The 18,579-nt window shown below is 39.0% G+C and overlaps 1 protein-coding gene across 2 annotated transcripts; it reads right to left on the bottom strand.

The window, feature by feature from the left end:
* Window positions 1-439: 439 nt before the first annotated feature.
* On the bottom strand, window positions 440-18,579 carry lurap1 (leucine rich adaptor protein 1). 2 transcript variants are annotated; one of them, XM_057840050.1, is made up of 3 exons: window positions 18,477-18,566; window positions 18,006-18,350; window positions 440-3,071 (listed from the first exon to the last, which is right to left on the bottom strand). In XM_057840050.1, the coding sequence occupies exons 2-3, from the start codon at window positions 18,315-18,317 to the stop codon at window positions 2,247-2,249; spliced, it is 1,137 nt and encodes a 378-aa protein (XP_057696033.1). In that variant the 5' UTR covers window positions 18,318-18,350; window positions 18,477-18,566; the 3' UTR covers window positions 440-2,246. The 2 variants fall into 2 exon arrangements, with proteins under 2 accessions (XP_057696033.1, XP_057696032.1); XM_057840049.1 differs by having other exon boundaries at window positions 18,006-18,579.

Raw genomic sequence — 18,579 nt, 5'->3', positions numbered from 1 at the left:
TTCCGCGTTCCCCTCAGGTGCGGTCTTTAAGTCATTATAAACAGCGCACGCTTTCTGACAGATTATTGCTTCAGTGACTGAATCACCAGCGATCTCTTTATCCTTAATCCAAATGAGTAAAAGGCGTTCCATCTCCTCCAAAATAAAGCCAAGACGTTTCGACAGGATAGTAGTCCCTTTGGAGGCGTTTACCTTCTTTATAGCTTCCGCCTGCTTGATGACCGTCGAAATTGTTGACATATTCCGGCCATATTGTCGAGCCAACTCGCTAACGCGTGCACCCTGCTCATATTTTTCAATCATCTCTTTCTTAATTTCAATTGTAAGCATCTCCTTTTTCCTTTTCCCCTCACTTTTACCAACGACCTTGGGACCCATGTTGATTTTTTTTAAAAAAGAAAACCCGACGTGCTGCCTATTCAGCGAAACCAATCACGACGCTGCCGTAAATCGTCGTATTTTGAGCAACTCGTCGGATGTAGAAACAAATGGCGGCTCAAATTTTACGTCGGATGTCGAAAAGATCGTGTGTCGAAGTGATCGTATGTAGAGGTACCACTGTACTTTGTTTTTGTTCACTTCAGCATTGTTTTTTGCAGTCCTTTTAATTTTCGTCTTAGTCTTGGACAAAAATACTTATTAGTCCTACTCATATTTGAGTAATTTCAAAATAAGTTCGTCTTCGTCTAGTTTTATTTGACAGTTACTCAAAATATTTCCGTCACTAAACTTTGAAAGTTTTAGTCCATTAATACAGTGGGGAGAACAAGTATTTGATACACTGCCGATTTTGCTGGTTTTCCACTTGCAAAGCATGTAGAGGTCTGTAATTAAAACAAAACTTACCAAGACGCACCTGACATGTGTCACAAAAGGCAAGTCTGGATCCTGGATGACACGGAGAGTAAGAATGTTTGTGTTGGGGTGCAGCATGTCACATGAGTGACACAACCAAACACTGCTACGATGCGTGCTAACTACACAAATGATATGAAGATGTTACACATTGTGAACTTATGACGGAACTATGACGCATTTTCATCTTGTTCTCATCTCGTCAGACAAAAACTGGCATTAGTCTCATTGTTTTAGCCTCCCCTGACACATTTTTAGCTTGTCTTTGTCATGAAAAAATTGGTTGTCGACGAAATATTTTCGTTATCTTATCGTTGACAAAAACATCACTGCTTCACTACAATTAAATCATTTTTGAGTTGTGTCCATTACCCTGCCGTGACACCCACTCGATGTTAAAATTTAGATGAGAGCACACAGACTGATGGTAGAGTCATTTATACACACAAGCAGAAAGGCAGAAGCAGGCAAAAATACATTGATATCCTCATATCATAACAGTGCATCCATCTCAAGAGGGAAAGAACAGGATAGGCAGTTGCAGTATCTTTAGGGGTTTCACCAGTCGGGCACAGATCTGTTTGTAATAAAGCACTGACAAGGTCAACATTTGGATCTCAAAAAGAAGGCATATTCAAAATGCAGCTACGAGAAGCCACGGCAGGTACATCAACATATGGCAGACATAAGGTTAAGTATTGATTGTTTTAGCTCCACACAAACAAATTTGCATCATGTGCATAGCACAAAGAATGAGGGTAAAACCCTCTGTTTTTAGGTCAGCTAACTATATATGTGATGGAGACAAACATGCTCACAGATCATAACACTTAATAGTGTATTTGTTGTGTTTCACTTGTTAATACATTAGCAATTAGCATATATAACTGATATAATTCTTCAGTTACAAGCAATTAGCATATATAACTGATATAATTCTTCAGTTACATTGTATGCACAACCGGATACACATTTAAATAATTGGGTGACCCAAATGTAGTCCAAGAGGGATAAACTTTGGTCTTCTACTACATTGACATAGTTCAGACTGTTGAGATTCCAAAGTTGAGTTTCTAACAGTGTCATTAAATACGAAGCTGTCTTAGTCAGGACTAAAGATAGTCACATTACTCATGTCTATATTTAGTTTGGTTTAGATTTCTAGATGGTGCTTGGACAGGAAATATAAACTAGATGGGACAAATCTTCAGAAGAGCCTTTGCACATGATTTTTGATTTGTAATGGTAAAATATATCTTTTGGAAAACATCAAAATGTTGTGCAAATATAACAAATAATTTTATTGTGTTCTTTATAGTCATTATTGTATGGAAACAGAAGTAAGGAATAGCCAATACTAGAAATCATCAGAATGAATGCTGGTAGTCGTTTCACAAAAATGTCACATCTTCTTGTGACTGCACCCACCGCCAGTGAGCATCATACTCCAGATGCATTTTGCCATTTAGTTTGCAAGTATCCAAGTCAACGTTTCCGTTTTTGTATGGTTTACGTTTGGGACTCGGTTTCATTGACAGTTTATCGCTGACGCTCGTTTGAGTGTGGCTGATTGTTTGTGCGGTTGTCTTTTCAAGGTTCCCATTGCCTTTGATTGTCTGGGTATTGTTTAAAGAAACAGGTGCCTCTGCCACATTAGTACTAAGTAAAGCATCATTTTTGCCATCAGGTTTTCCATTTTCATTTCCGATGATCCCATTCCCATTGACATCACCGATAACAACAGTCCCTTTTGCAGTTCCATTTTCATTTGATCTCGATCGATTGCCTATTACCCCTTTCCTCCCAATTCCTGCATTAGCTCCAGGCTTGTCCCCTGTTGCCATTGCAGAGACCATGGCTGTGGAGACTTCTGCTGTCCGGCCCCCAGAAGTAGCCTCTGAGAACTGTGGCGTGGAAGAACAGATGACTGAATCTGAGCTTGAGGGGCAGTATTCATCCATATCGTCTGCCAAGGTGTCCAGGTAACTACCGATGGAAATGTTGTCCAGCTTGTCGTTGGGATCATGCAGGCTACTCCAGGATCCTCTCCAGGACGTGTCAGGGCCCTCGCCCAGGCTGTACTGGCTGCTGGTCAGACTGCTGCAACGGCTTGTCAGTGTGCTGCGCTCCTCCAGCAACCATTTGACTGCCTCGATGCCCTCATGGACCGCCAACAGCTGCTGTAGGATCTTAATGTCCGCTGAGCGCAAATATGCCTGTAGAAACACACAAGAAGTTGATGAAAAGTGTCCCTTCCTTTTTTTTTTTTTAAATGTGAGAACATTTCTGAAAACAAAATATTACATACTGTAAATAAACCAGGAGGAGGGTAACATTTAAAATATTTCTTCAAACTAAGTCTTGATTCTTTACATTTGTACACCACATCATGTTTAGCTACCAGTGCTGTCACCATAAGCGGATTTTAAGGGGGGGGGGCAGGCCCCCGCGGTGGCCGAAAAGTGTCATTGTATGAAATTGACTTTCCAATATATATGTATAAGTTGTAAAGCAATAAAACTGCAACAAAAATGAATGAAATGAACAAAGAAATATATTTTTATAATGGGTCAAAATTATTTTTCGAACAGATCATGTGAATAGCACCTTATACGGTCATTTGCTTTGCATATAATTTTCAACAACAACAACAAAAACTAAAAAATTAGCGGAGAGCAATTTTATTTTTCAAATGTTTTTTTTCTTTGATTGAAAATATATATATTTTTTTTTGATTGAAGCAACTTTTTGGGGGATTCAATGATTTAGACACAAATGTCCTACCCATAATATGGCCCAAACACAAAAAGGATTGCTTCAATTAAAGAAAACTTTATCAATGAAAAATGAGGTGTTCAAATGCAAATTTTTTAATCTCAAATATTTTTTCGGATTCGAAAATGTTTTCTATGATTGAAATTTTTCATTTTTTGATGAAGTGATTTTTCTTTTTGAAAATATATATATATTTTGAGGCAACTTATTTTTCGATTGAATAATTAAGACAAAAACGTCCTAGCCAAAATGTAGCCCAAACACAAATCAACGTTACTTCAATCAAAAGAGTTGTTTCAATCAAAAAAAAACCTGACTCCGATAAAAAAAAAAATCATTCAAAGAAAAATAGCTTTCCCATGCATTTTTTTAGTTCCAAATTTATTTTTGCATTCAAACATATTTTCTTTTTTTTTATTGAGGCGACTTTTTTTTTGATTGAAAATATATATTTTGATTGAAGCAACTTTTTTTTACTGAAGCAACTTTTTTTTTGGATTGAATAATAAAGACACAAATTTACCTCCATATGGCCCTGGCCAGCGGATACTATTTTTGACTGGGGTAACTACATTGGCACGACACCGGTGGACGTACGATAATCAATGGCTGATGATCTTGGCCAAAAGTATTGCCTAAGCAGCCTGATTTAAAATTCCGCTCAAGAATGATGGGAAACAAAAAAACAAAAAACAAAAAAAACAAAAAAACGCTCATTGTCAACTTATTATTATAAATATTCTTGTAAATGAATTTTATTGCTGACACTGCGTTTTGGGGTCAACAGCATGTTGTGCACCCCCCCCCCCCCCCCTTGCCCCAAAAGTCAAACTCCGCCTATGGCTGTCACCCTCCTTTATCTGTATGTTAAAAAATACTCTTTGCTAAAAGCTATTTTCATATATCTCGCATGCATCATTTGAAAAGGATTATTACAGCCCAATTATTCTGCATAAAAGATCAACATGTTTGAAGCCACGTAACAAAACTTTAGCCTGTATGTAAGAATGCCTGCTTTTTAGGAAAGCAAATGTGGCCACAGAAGCCCCAAGAGTTTCCAAAATACATTTGAAGAAAAGAGTCCAAAACAATATAAGGAAAATATACAGTATGCATTATCTCTCTTTTTGTTGTCAGTAATTATTGCCCTATAGTGTCATTGTGTTGGGAAGCTTTATTTAGCAGAAAAGGCAAAAATAACTGATCATATTCAAACAATCATCTTGATTCTAATCCACAGAGTATCTCAAAACAGATATATATGTGCTACTGTAGTATGCAATATTTCCTGTAAGAGCTTGTATTACATAAAGCATTGCTTCATCCCACCCCAGCCAAAACATGTCTTAATCTATGCTGCATTTTGTAAACGGATACAAATCGCAATGTGACTGGGCGGGAGAAAAACAAATATCTATATTCACATTCAAGTATATTGACACAATAACTGAACAAGTAGAACTGAATGCTGATGTAGTACTGCGAAATATACTGTATTCAGCTGACCCCAACACGGTTGCAGTGACCATGTTTTGTTCCCATATGCTGACCAGTTGGTCATTATGCGATTTCTAGCTAAAGTCAGTAGGATACTAGAAAGCAAGACAAGAAAAAAATATAATAATAATAATAATAATAAATTAATTAAAAGCAGCAGTAATGTAGAGAAAGAAGACAAAAGGTCATAGCAGCTGTAACAAATATTTTAATTCAGCTCATTAACTTCCTCACTAAAGATGTGCCAAAAAGGCTAGTTGTCTGTGATATGGAAATAGATCTGATAAAAACTGTAAACGTTCCACAAACAATGGCCATTTTAGTTTTTACGCCTTTGTGCTTTACACATGGGAGAAGCAGCAGGTGCTTTGTCATAATAAGAACAAACGGAATAAGTGATGTTATGACTAGGTTATGACATACAGTGGGGCAAATACTGTAAGTATGTAGTCAACCACCAATTGAGCAAATTCTCCTACTTGAAAAGATTAGAGAGGCCTGTAATTGTCAACATGGGTAAAACCATGAGGGACAGAATGTGGAAAAAAACCCTGAAAATCACATTGTTTGATTTTTAAAGAATTTATTTCCAAATTAGAGTGGAAAATAAGTATTTGGTCACCTACAAACAAGCAAGATTTCTGGCTGTCAAAGAGGTCTAACTTCTTCTAACGAGGTCTAACGAGGCTCCACTCATTACCTGTATTAATGGCAGCTGTTTGAACTCATTATCAGTATGAAAGACACTTGTCCACAACCTCAGTCAGTCACACGCCAAACTCCACTATGGCCGAAACCAAAGAGCTGTCGAAGGACACCAGAGACAAAATTGTAGACCTGCACCAGGCAAGGAAGACTGAATTTGCAATAGGTAAAACACTTGGTGTAAAGAAATAAACTGTGGGAGCAATTATTAGAAAATGGAAGAAATACAGTACAAGACAACTGATAATCTCCCTCGATCTGGGGCTCCATGCAAGATCTCACCCCGTGGCGTGAAAATGATAACAAGAATGGTGAGCAAAAATCCCAGAACCACACGGAGGGACCTAGTGAATGACCTACAGAGAGCTGGGACCACAGTAACAAAGGCTACTATCAGTAACACAATGCGCCGCCAGGGACTCAAATCCTGCACTGCCAGACGTGTCCCCCAGGTAAAGAGAGTACACGTTCAGGCCCGTCTGCGATTCGCTAGAGAGCATTTGGATGACCCAGAAGAGGACTGGGAGAATGAGTTATGGTCAGATGAAACCAAAATAGAACTTTTTGGTAGAAACACAGGTTCTCGTGTTTGGAGGAGAAAGAATACTGAATTGCATCCGAAGAACACCATACCCACTGTGAAGCATGGGGGTGGAAACATCATGCTTTGGGGCTGTCTTTCTGCAAAGTGACCAGGACGACTGATATGTGTAAAGGAAAGAATGAATGGGGCCATGTATCGAGAGATTTTGAGTGAAAATCTCCTTCCATCAGCAAGGACATTGAAGATGAGATGTGGCTGGGTCTTTCAGCATGACAATGATCCCAAACACACAGCCAGGGCAACAAAGGTGTGGCTTCGTAAGAAGCATTTCAAGGTCCTGGAGTGGCCTAGCCAGTCTTCAGATCTTAACCCCATAGAAAATCTGTGGAGGGAGTTGAAAGTCTGTATTGCCAATCGACAGCCCCAAAACATCACTGCTCTAGAGGAGATCTGCATGGAGGAATGGGCCAAAATACCAGCAACAGTGTGTGAAAAGCTTGTGAAGAGTTACAGAAAACGTTTGGCCTCCGTTATTGCCAACAAAGGGTACATAACATAGTATTGAGATGAACTTTTAGTATTGACCAAACACTTATTTTCCTCCGTGATTTGCAAATAAATTCTTTAAAAATCAAACAATCGATTTTCTGTTTTTTTTCCCTCCCACATTCTGTCTCTCATGGTTGAGGTTTACCTATGTTGACAATTACAGGTCTCTCTAATATTTTCAAGTGGGAGAACTTGCACAATTAGTGGTTGACTAAATACTTATTTGCCCCACTGTACATTTGGGCCATCGACTGTAAAAATAAAAATAAAATAAAATCTGTGAAAAAGACCAAATGAAAGACATTGCTCATCCCGTGCGAATGCACTGTAAGGTCTGAGACATCCTTGGTAATTATTAATAATCACAAGAGGTCCGCAGGTAATACTAATCCAATGTGAATGCGGTAATAGCTGACTGTATACTTGTGATTAAACCCTGCCATGCTAACACAGCATATCTAAATGAGTGTGCAGTGGTTATTATACTGGTCTCCTGGCACCCTGATATGAGAGGTGGGCATGGGGTTTGAGGTTTGGAGCTGGCAGTCACTCAAAGTCTAATGAGAGTGGCAGTAAAGGTTCTTCAGGCCTCGTCAGCGCTGAGGTAGCACATGATCACAAAACTTTGTGCTCTTCACTTCTTCGTCACACAGCTGAAATGAACACTAAATCCAGTTTTTTGTGTTGTTTAATGTCTTGATTCATTTTTGTCATCCAGGTGGAGTTTGAACTATATTAAGCACGATGCTAACATTTTATCTCAGTTCAGCAAACATCTAAAAAATGTACATAGCTCGTAGGCTTTGTCTTTGGATACTATTTCTTCGAAGCAGTCAAGACGCTGATGCATCCCAATTTTTTTTTTCAACCTGCATGTCTTCAACAAGAGCTCACCGTAATGGATTGTTGACATAAAAAATAAAATAAAATATGAATAATCATTGTCTAAGTGGTCTTGTTTTTCTGACAGTTTTCCTGCCCAGCAAAAGATTGTAATTATTATTTAACCTATTTAATACATTTCAGTATTGCACAAATGTGGGGTTTTTTCCGAACTGCATTCAATAAAGTGTTAAATAATATATTTTTTTACTTCAACACATCATTATCAGCTTGTGTATTTGGAATCCTCCTCAAAGGGTAGCCAAACATTTATCATGGACAACACCGTATGTTCATCTTGGAATTAAAATAAAAGGAAGCTTGTGGATAACCCATCTGTGGAAGCAACCTACAGAGACCATACAGCAACTTGCAAACATCATCAGAAATCAAATTCAGACTGCCATAAAGCTCATTTCAGCATTTTTACTGATGGATATTTTGTTGGACATATGCTAGGATGTAGTTTTCTTTGGACACTTTCTTAGATTTTTTTTTTCACTTAAACACATGGCAAAAGTCATGGCTTGAATGGAATTTGGAACATTGGTTGATTTTCTCCATGGGTATCGCCAGAGAAAGGACATGCCTGTTTAATTTTATTCGACTACACTACCGAAAGATGATTTTTTAAAATCAACATCTCATGATTAACGGCTGTCCTTTGGTTAACAATAATGAACACCGGGGCTATTTTATCAGCAAGTTCTATGTCAGCCAACTGGCACACAGACGCACTGCGAGCAGTGTGAGTGAACCCAAACCGTCAACTTGTGGCTGGAAAATCAAGCCTTGGAGCGAAGAGGAGATGCTATAAAGTTTTGCTGAGGGAAGGAAACTGTAGAAAGCATGTGATAGTCATTAATATTTGAATTATAAATGACAAGTCTACCATATGATTGACTCATTTTTACATCATGGAGGTTATTCCACAAATTTAAACCACCAAGAAGTTTTACATCCAACATGCTTTATAGAGCAAATTTTCCTAATGATAATAATGTATCTAAACCAGACATGTCCAAAGTGCGGCCCGGGGGCCAAATGCGGCCCGTAGTCAAATTTCATCCGGCCCCCAGCCTCTGTCATAAGAGCAATAATGTCTGGCCCACACACAGGCTCAATAAATTGGTCAGCAGTACTGCTACCAGCATATGAAGTAGCTTACACACTACTGTAAATGCTGCTCCTCGTTTACCCACTAAAAAGCACTAGCACTTTAAGCAACATTACCCCGTGTGACCTTTGACTTCCAATTTTTATAAAATGGCGACAATCAACAACAACAAAAAAAAGTTGACTGCGACAGCCCACGCTTCAAGGATAGGTGGAAATTGGACTATTTCTTCACTAAAATATGCAACAACTGTGTCTGCCTCATTTGCAAAGAGACAGTCGCTGTTTTTAAAGAGTTCAATGTGAGGCGATATTACCAGACAAGACACGCTGACATGTACGACAAGATTACAGGGAAGATACGCAGCGAGAAATTGAAGCAACTTGAAGCTAGTTTAAATTCACAGCAGCAGTATTTTGCAAGAGCACGAGAGTCGAAAGAACGCCACAAAGGCTCGTTGCGAGATTGTTGAAATTATTAATTTAACAAAAAAAAATAATAATAAAGCAAATGTGACACACAGAATGGCTTGCTAAAATTTGCTTAAATATATATTTTCCTACGTACAGGACGTCAGCCAAGGTCGGCCACCCACATTTTTACCACACCAAATCTGGCCCCCTTTGCAAAAAGTTTAGACACCCCTGATCTAAACTATTAATGTACAGTTCAGTGTGTGTGTTATCATTAATGTACACTTTGGTATGCCTGATTAACAACACAAATGCTTGTCAGAAATTACCCCCCAAGTCACACTGTCCCCTGCTGAATCACTAATGTTAAGACTGGCCGCAACAGTGACAAGCTTTAAACTATGAGGCAGGAACATACCACCCACCCCCTTGTAATTCTGCACAACCACCTCTCTCATGCCCCCCGGTGTCCTTTCCCCTTGCCAGTCTAACTCAGGCAGACATTTTGCATCCTTGCACTCAACATGAGACTACAAAGAGTTGACTGCCAGGTCTTTTCCAACCTTGAATGCATCATCTTTTTGTATAAAACCTTTCACTAGGCTTGACAGTCATTGTTTCCTTTATGCATCTACAACACAGCACATTTTAAGAATGCTATACCATCCTGCAATAAGAGTCTCGATTAGTAAATCAAAGAACTATTTTTTTTTTCCCAATCATGAGACACATCCCCCTACAATATACAAATAGAACATTTTAAACACATACTATATGTGAAGATAATCAATTTGGCAGCATTTGAGCAACTATGTCTTTGGCAGTCTAGGAGGAGACTCTTTTCCAATATCCACAGATGGCAGACAAATTTATTGATATTGCTTCTTAGCAATATGTTTTGCACAGAAAACTGATATTCTCATAAAGAGGTTAGACAGTGATTGTAGTAAGTGGCATATAAAACTGGGGAAAAAAAAGAAGAAAAAAAAAAACATACTTCATCGTTTTCATGCGGAATTGCGACATTGTTCGTATGGAGACGGAACCATATAAATGCAAATTTTGAATTTTTCGTCTTTTCGGAGAGTCACCATGTAAACTGCCCCTTGAGTTGCCACAGCACGCATAGGACTGTGTACCAAGCTTATTGATGACTAACACATTTGTGCCTTTGATCATAGAGCTACCGAGGCTTCTGTGGCCAGATCAAAGCAACAAACCTGTCAATCATCGTTAACTTTATGTACCAAACGAGAGCTGCACTTGTGATCAAGAAAAACAGTTCGGTCGCACCCCTTAGCAGGAGGGAGGGTGAGAGGCTGTACAAGCATGAAGCAGGATAACATTCATATATATATATATTTTAATTAAAACGCCAATCCTTTTCACCCGATTCCAATCCTCTGAAAAATGGCACGATCGACCCGATTTCCTAACACGTGATCGGATCGGGACATCGCACTGACATCTCAAAAACTATATGTATCAATTTTAGTGCTGCAACAATTAACCGATTAACTCGAATAATTCGAGAAAAAGTAGGGGAAAAAAAATACAAAAAATGCTCGAATTAAATTCTGCTGCTTCAAGTATTCGTTTAATTAAAGTGGCGTTGTAATGGTTTGTTTGAAAGTGCTTGCATTAAGTTTTATTGATTGGGGTGGATCCACTACCCTCTAGTGGCGACAGTAAATATGACATAACTCATTTCACATGGCTGAATCCAGCTGCTCCCTGTTAAGACCAATATAGGTTTTTGTTTGAGAAAAAGTTTTTTTTAACACATTCATAATTTAGTTTATAGGTATATTTAGCCATTTTTTGTGGGAATATGTGTTTGAACCATTTGTTAAGAGCATTGTAAAAAAAAAAAAAAGTTTGAATTTTATAGCATTTAGGTTAGCGGACTTTTGCCATGAAAGTTAGCCAATTCTTTTTTTGTTGTGTACTTAGATCCACATTTAGTTTTTGTTTTTTTCATACCGTTTGAGGCTCAGCTAAGGTATTTTAATGTTTTATGTTCCTTATCCGATTATTCGAACTAACTAGTTCTTCAATTAATCGACTATTTGTTATATAATTTAAGTCTCCGGATGATCTGAATGGGGAATAAGAATAAAACAGAAAAATTCCTTACTAAAATATTGTTCAGATCTATTCAGTCACATGACTTTTGCCAGGTTTGTTCTGACGATGGCTAGCAGTGTGAAATATTTCCCAGCATAGCGGCCCCTGAGATTCATGGGGATTGATAAATTATGCTGTTTGATTCATGCGCTTCAAATTAAATATGAGCGAGAATGCCGTGTTCAATTAGTGAAAGCACTTACACCTACTTTACTTATTCGAGAAAAATGGTTTAGATCCCCGTTAAATGTTTGTTGTGCTAGTGAAGAGAGAAACGGCTTCCAAAATGGTATTCACAAAGACTCATAGAACATTAGAAATGGCACTTAGTGTAGCTGGTATCTGAAGTGCCAATGTATGTTTAATATGGGCAAAGACATACAGTAACAGGTTATCTGTTTATATATCTAAGAGGATTCAGCTCCATAGAGGGACAGAGAGGTTTCAGCGTTTCAGAAAAGTGAGAAAATCTCACAACATAATCAGTTCACTTATATGGCAGAGTGCAATTTGAATGCAACAATTTCAGAATGTCACAAAAATAATTAAAAGGAGGCAGCAAGAGAGAATGGGGGAGAAAGAGAGACCATCTTTTCCATCGGTCTTTTTTTGTAGCAAATTCTCTCTGGTGGTTCCAATGAACAAGGAAAAAAATGCCTTGGGAAAATGCCTTAGTGTTTATCTTTGTATGAAGGGTGCTGATAAAGTGCAATGTTCACAAGTCTTGTGCTGCACTCTTATTATAGCATAGTGCTCTCAAATGAGAATTAAACAATTACTAAATTATAGTAGAGCTTAATGTGGAAGTTTCACACATTTGCAAATACAGTAGAAACTGGCTCTTTGCCACATTCACTTTTCTATTCACTCACAGGCATGATTAATGGTCCAAAATGTTAATCAATCCATCTGGTTGTTTGCTCTTGGTTGAGCTCAAAGGGCCATCTGTCATTTCGCCAATTTAAACTAGCGCTTCAGTCACCCAGATTCAAATGGCCCCACTAGCATGAACTGTAAATTGTCATTACCATTTTGTCTGAAATAAACGACATTTTGGCTGCTTTTTGTCTTTTAAGGGCTATTGAAAGGTTGCTTATCTGGCCAAAATATTAGAAATAGCATTCAATGCATTCTCTACAATGGTAGATGACAGCAACCAACCATACTATCTTGGTAAATTATTACAATACCAACATCAAAGCAATGAATACCAACATTGTAGCCCAATTATAATGTCTAAATCGAGATCAACATGACAGTGCATCGAGCATAGGGCATTTTAGATCACGTTTTGATCAATTTGTGGACAGGTGGAAGCTTCCCAGATTGCAAAATATAACTGGAGCGGACATGGGCCAGATGTACTGCAAATTTCCACCCAATTTCGGAAAAGGGATCTGCCCCAGTGTCTTTTTAAACAATGGCCCAAATTCAGTATTTGCTGGATCAGCAACCAGTTTCGGGCCAGAACTGGTTCATTGTAGCAGATACTACATTAATGTGTGGCCCGGATGTGGCAAACATGTTACCCAATCCGGGCCAAATTTGTATCAAAACTTTTTTCAGTATTAAATAAGGGGTCCATTTTGTTCAATGTATCATTCTGTATTTTGTTTATATTGCAAATTATTTTTTTCTATTAAAAGCAATAATAACAACACACATTCTTTTTCATACCATTTATTATCACTAACATATCAATGCACCATAACAATACATTGTTTTTTCACAAAATATTTTGATTGGAACAAGCAACTCCACATTAAAGATGACCTATTTTTACGAGTCAGAGGTAAACTGGCAGTGGTAAAAAGAGTTCATTGACCATAAGAGGGAGTGGCAGATAGTGTCCGAAGAATTGGGTGGGCAGTTTGGCAATAGAACAGGTCAACGCTGAACGGGCAGGCAGGCGCTCTGGCAGGCAAACAGTACAGGATCTGGAGAAAAAAAAACAAATACAAAAGTGAGCTCAGCTCAGTATCAGGATTACAAGATTCTTTGCTAGCTGAAAGTCACGTCGGTCACTTGTTGATCTGGCGATGATGTGAGGCAAAAGACCGGTTTAAGTAAGCTGCTGACGATTGTCAGAGGCACCTGGTCCCAAGCTCACCCACCTGTGCAATCAAGGCAGTGACACAAATACACAACCACAAGGAGGAGGGGCTCAGTTTGAATAATAGTATTCAAACTGTGAAACATCAACATAGAGTAAATGCCTTCTCCCTCCATATATTGTTATGCAACAAATTTTGAATTACTTAACTTGAAGACATGGCAGATCACTTAAATACACCGGCCATTTTATTAACGCACGATTGAATAATTTGTTTAGCAGTCAAGCAGTGAAATGCGATTATGACTTAAGAATAAAGCACTTTGCATACAAACTTGCCGTCCCCTGATGTGTCGTGACTCCTGCGTGGTCTTCTGATAAGTTGCCTTTCAGGTGTGCACTGACGGTGACGTCACACGTCGACCGTTAAATTTCCGATTTGAGCGCGTCCGTTCTGCACGGTCCGCCCCGAACAGTGCGTAACATATCATTTGGACTGTCATAGTGCTGATCCTGGCCGCATCTGTCGCTCTGACGTTAAGCGGGCGTAATTGCTATGCGGATCTGGCGAGCTGAGGACGGATCCAGCAGGCAGTCGCTTGGTATTGGGGTTGTGCTTTAGAAAGAGGACAGAATGAGTTACTTAGGGGTTCGAACACGGTTGGCTCTGTCAATAATGGTAGGCTTTTTTACATTCCCTTTAAAATATTAGTGCATTTTTTGAGCACCTATTCAACAACCGCTTGGTATGGGGATGGTAAATGGTAAATGGTGTACTGTACGTGCAGTTTGTGAACTGCCAGTTGCGTTGTGCCTAAACTTGGACCCCTCGTCAGCAGCCTTATAAAAGTGTAACCAAATTGGCACTATTGTTTCGACTATTCTGAAAACGCATTTGCACCCAAGCTTTTTTTTCCCGCTAATGTCTTAAGCCATGGTTTCAGTATATACACAGAAATGTAATTCCTCGTGATGCCATCTGCTTTGTGTAGTGCTCTTGTTGGCTCTTGTTGCTAAACAGCCCCAAAACATATTAGGTCACCCCCAAATTTAAGCCCTGGCGTTCTTAAGCTTAAGAAATTTCTCTGTTTTCTTCCAAAAATATCATTGCTCATTATGGGTAAAGGAGATGAATTTTTGTTTTGTCAGACAGCATGACATACCATATTTCCCAAAATGAAGGTCTTCGTCCTTCACTGCGTTATCTAACTGTAATCTGTCTTTTTATATTCCTTTCAGAATAATGGCTTTTTCCTTATACTGTAGTTTGCCCTTTCAGCCTCTGTCATTATTGTTATACTGTGGCTAATGATGCACTCTTATCAGCTTCAGCCAGCATCTTTATAAGTTATCACCTGAGGAGTGGCGGTAGTAAATGTGAACCTGAACTAGGAAGAAGACGCTGGTTGTTCTTGTGTAACTTGGACATTGAAAAATGATGGGGGATTTAATTATTTGTTTGGAATTAAAGTACAACAGTTTTTTCAAAAATTCTGGGTATCAAGCATTTTTTTCAACACTCTTCCTGTATGACTCACGCACCCAATAAACTTGCCTAATTCTTAAAATTAACACTACCCAAAGCATCCAAATTCTCTAAACTCTCAACTGACCACAACTCCCTGCAAAACCCCACATTTTGAATGCGGGACCTAAAGGGTTTATATTTCGTCAAACATCACACCAGTCACAAAACCATGAGGCTTCGGATCTCATCATTTCCAGCCCCTCCTTTAAAAGAATCAGGCCTCAAATCCCACTTCGTGAAAACTCTCCATTTCTCAATACAAGCTTTGAAGCCTCGGCACATCATAACATCACTATTTATAAGGACTTTGGCTATTGCTCTTGATATACTGTATTTATGCAAATTTCAAGTTAAATCATATTCATCTGCGGGCCACAGAACCTGTTCAGGGTATACTGTCTGGATAATCCCATTGTGATTATAACTGTATTTAATTGAAGGTGAATGTGTCAGTTTCAGGATCTGGAAATTGTTCCTATGGATGGACCAGATGTGTATAAGTTTGCAATTCTCCTCCTAAATAAGGTTGCCAGATTGATAGAAAGCCAGTGCCCAGCCCATTCACAACATAAAAACCATATTTCAATAAAAAAAAAAAAAAAAAGCCCAAATTGCAACCTCCCATTCAAGATGTTTCCCTTATACAATTTTATGTATATATTTGTATTATATTTAGTGAGAAAATAAGCCAACAGTGGAGGAAACAGTGTCATTCTCGCAGTCGGCGTGATGTCACGATGACGTCATCTCGCATAGCAAGGTGTCGCCATTTTGAGAGGGGGTCACGCAAAGGTATACATCCATAGACAAACGTCTGACATTCATATGTTTCAGCTGTGTTTTGCGTCTTTTTTTCATAAAAACGTCTTAAACATGACTTATTATCACGAGTCACTGCCTACAGACGCGAGGAGGGGATACAACTTAAAATTAGTGTGTATTGGCCTGCAAATCTGCCCAAACAAAGTCGCAGCTGATAGCTGGATAAACAATCCAAAGGAATTGCCTGCAGTGGAGTTCAGAAACATCTACAACTACCTCATAAAGTCACCCAGTAAGTTGACCTTTATCAATTACGTGGAATATGTACTATGTGGAACTAAGAAAAATGGTAGTATATACGGAGTGATTATTTCTGCCGTAACCGGTGATTCGCCTCCAAGCGTTATTTAGCTGTGAAAACGTCACGGCAAAATAACCAATTCCCACCAGGCCAATAATATACCGATTGTCCGATCAGAGCAGTTCACGGCAAAGGAAAAATAACGCTTTGCGAGTTGTCAGTTCCGGTAATAATTACAACTGCCTAGTCTATTGAATCCTAGCAGGTAATTGGGGCGACAAAAAAAAAATCGATTCAAGTTTACTCACCAGTAATAAAATGTCGGCTGCGAACGTAAATGTGCCTGGTCCACGGAACCGTCTTCTTTTACTGTTCCTCGATTGATTGCTTTCAGCCAATTGCTTGTCCTTTTCTTCTCACGAGGAAGCATGAAGAACTTCAAATGCGGCTCCGAACTCTTCCTTGTTACAACCCGCAACACGGCAACTTTTAGTCATCCCGACGGGAAAAAAAGACCGCAAATAAGACAAAAGTTCAACGCGTTTGTACTACAATGCAAGACAGAGCAACTGCTTGTGACTCGTGTTTTGCCCCCATTTCAATATGGCGACGCTTTGTTGTGGCTGGTGATGCCATTAATGGCCGGATGTCCGGCTGCGAGAATGGAATCATTGCTGTTTCACTGATAAGCATCATGGGAAGTGTAGTTCTTCTTAGAAAAGATTAAAGCTATTGTATATTTTCATTTCAATATACACAATAATTATCAATTAGCTGTATATTTCTTCTTTGATAAATGTAAACACACAAAAAACATGTTTGTCACTAGAGATAATTGTCAAAGTACAGCTTTGACAACATTTTCCAGATCCTATGTCAAAGTGCATTCTGGGACAACTATTTCTCTTGAGATCTGTCAAAAGCAGTATCAAATCCAACTGTCACAAGGAAACAACTTGAAACACACCAGAATATGCAACAAAACCCAAAGAATTACAGTGCATCTAATACATTATTGCATTTTGTCATTTTGGGAATTGTTTTGTTGAATTTGACTGTGTACCCACAAATCAGAAATTACATGAAGTTCACAGCTCACGTGCTGTGAGGCGCTAAAGTGCCAGTTCAGTAGTCTCTATACTTTATAATTGGAGCTAAAATGCCCATTTTTTTAATATAAAAAGAATGGGTTTCATTGGTGCCCGTAAAATTATGTACATTAGCAGGTTGTTTGGCGTCTAACCAAAATGTTGCAATAGTTTATTAGAATGGTTCAAAGATCTTACATCATCATCTGGGTGTTCTCAGATTGTTCAAAGGAGTGGTAATCTTACTATACTGTATGTACTTTTATGACTTTGAAGTAAATAAGCAAAGATTCTCTACAAATAAATGAATGAATCATCTTTTTAACATTAAGCAAATACTTTTGACTGACTTGACTGATTGTCTTTAAAACAGAAAATGTTTACTCTCCTTTTACGCCTGTGAAGAAACAACTATATACAGGATGTAGACATCAGGTTTCAGCTGTACTAAAACCCAATCTAACGCAAAGAATGTGTTCCTTTGGGGTTAGAAGTTGCCATTTCACCATTGATCAAGACCATTGGTTGATGAGGAATTGAAATCATAATTCTTCCTTTTTACTGTGCTTAGTTTAGACTACATAATGGTCCCACCATAGCTCCATTTTTTGTTCAGCACATCCAATACACCTATAATACTATATATCCCTACATTCAATAAATAACTGGACAGTATACAGCTGCAAAGATAGGTATCAAACCGTACCATTGAACTTGTCTATCCAAAGGCATGCTATGAAAATTGATGCAGGTTCCACGCACCCACACTAAACACCCGCGCACTTTGATGTAGTGGAATAGACACCTACCATTTCAGTCTTCAGTTTTCTGATCTTATCATCCAGGCTCTTTTTTCCCGTCTCCTTTGCGGTTTCCTGCACGGCGGGGGCCAGTTTGTCCTCTCCCCGGAGAGAGGATGCCTCTTCCCGCATCCACCTGAGCAAACCCTCGGGTGTCTTCCGGCCGATTTTCGCCTCTATGTCTTTCAGATCCGGAGTGTTCTCACAAACAGTTCCTTCATCCATCATGGTCATGGAGCACTGGTTAAAAAGACACCGATTTCCTGCAGTTGCGCTGTTGTTTTCAGGGAAAATGTCACTCCCCGCAGTACTCCGTGGCATCACATGCGAGCACAGCTGAGAGACTGCGCCAGCCTAGAAAAACAAACTGTCAGCATCCAACACAACAACGAGTGCTTATCAAAGCTAAATTTAACGGAACGACATTTAAGAGTGTGGTCAAAGGCTCCGTCTGAGCGCTCCCGGCTGGAAGACCCCTACCAGTGTCTAAACTGCGCACATTCCACCTGCATGATGACAGCCGCCTCACCGCAGAGAAGCTGGCAACTCGAACTCAGCCTGTCATAGCCAACAAAACTGCCAT

The sequence above is a fragment of the Corythoichthys intestinalis genome, chromosome 7, assembly GCF_030265065.1.
Source record: "Corythoichthys intestinalis isolate RoL2023-P3 chromosome 7, ASM3026506v1, whole genome shotgun sequence".
Taxonomy (NCBI): Eukaryota; Metazoa; Chordata; class Actinopteri; order Syngnathiformes; family Syngnathidae; genus Corythoichthys; species Corythoichthys intestinalis.
The sequence above is the reverse complement of the archived record's forward strand: the minus strand, read 5'-3'. Positions and strand labels throughout refer to the sequence as shown.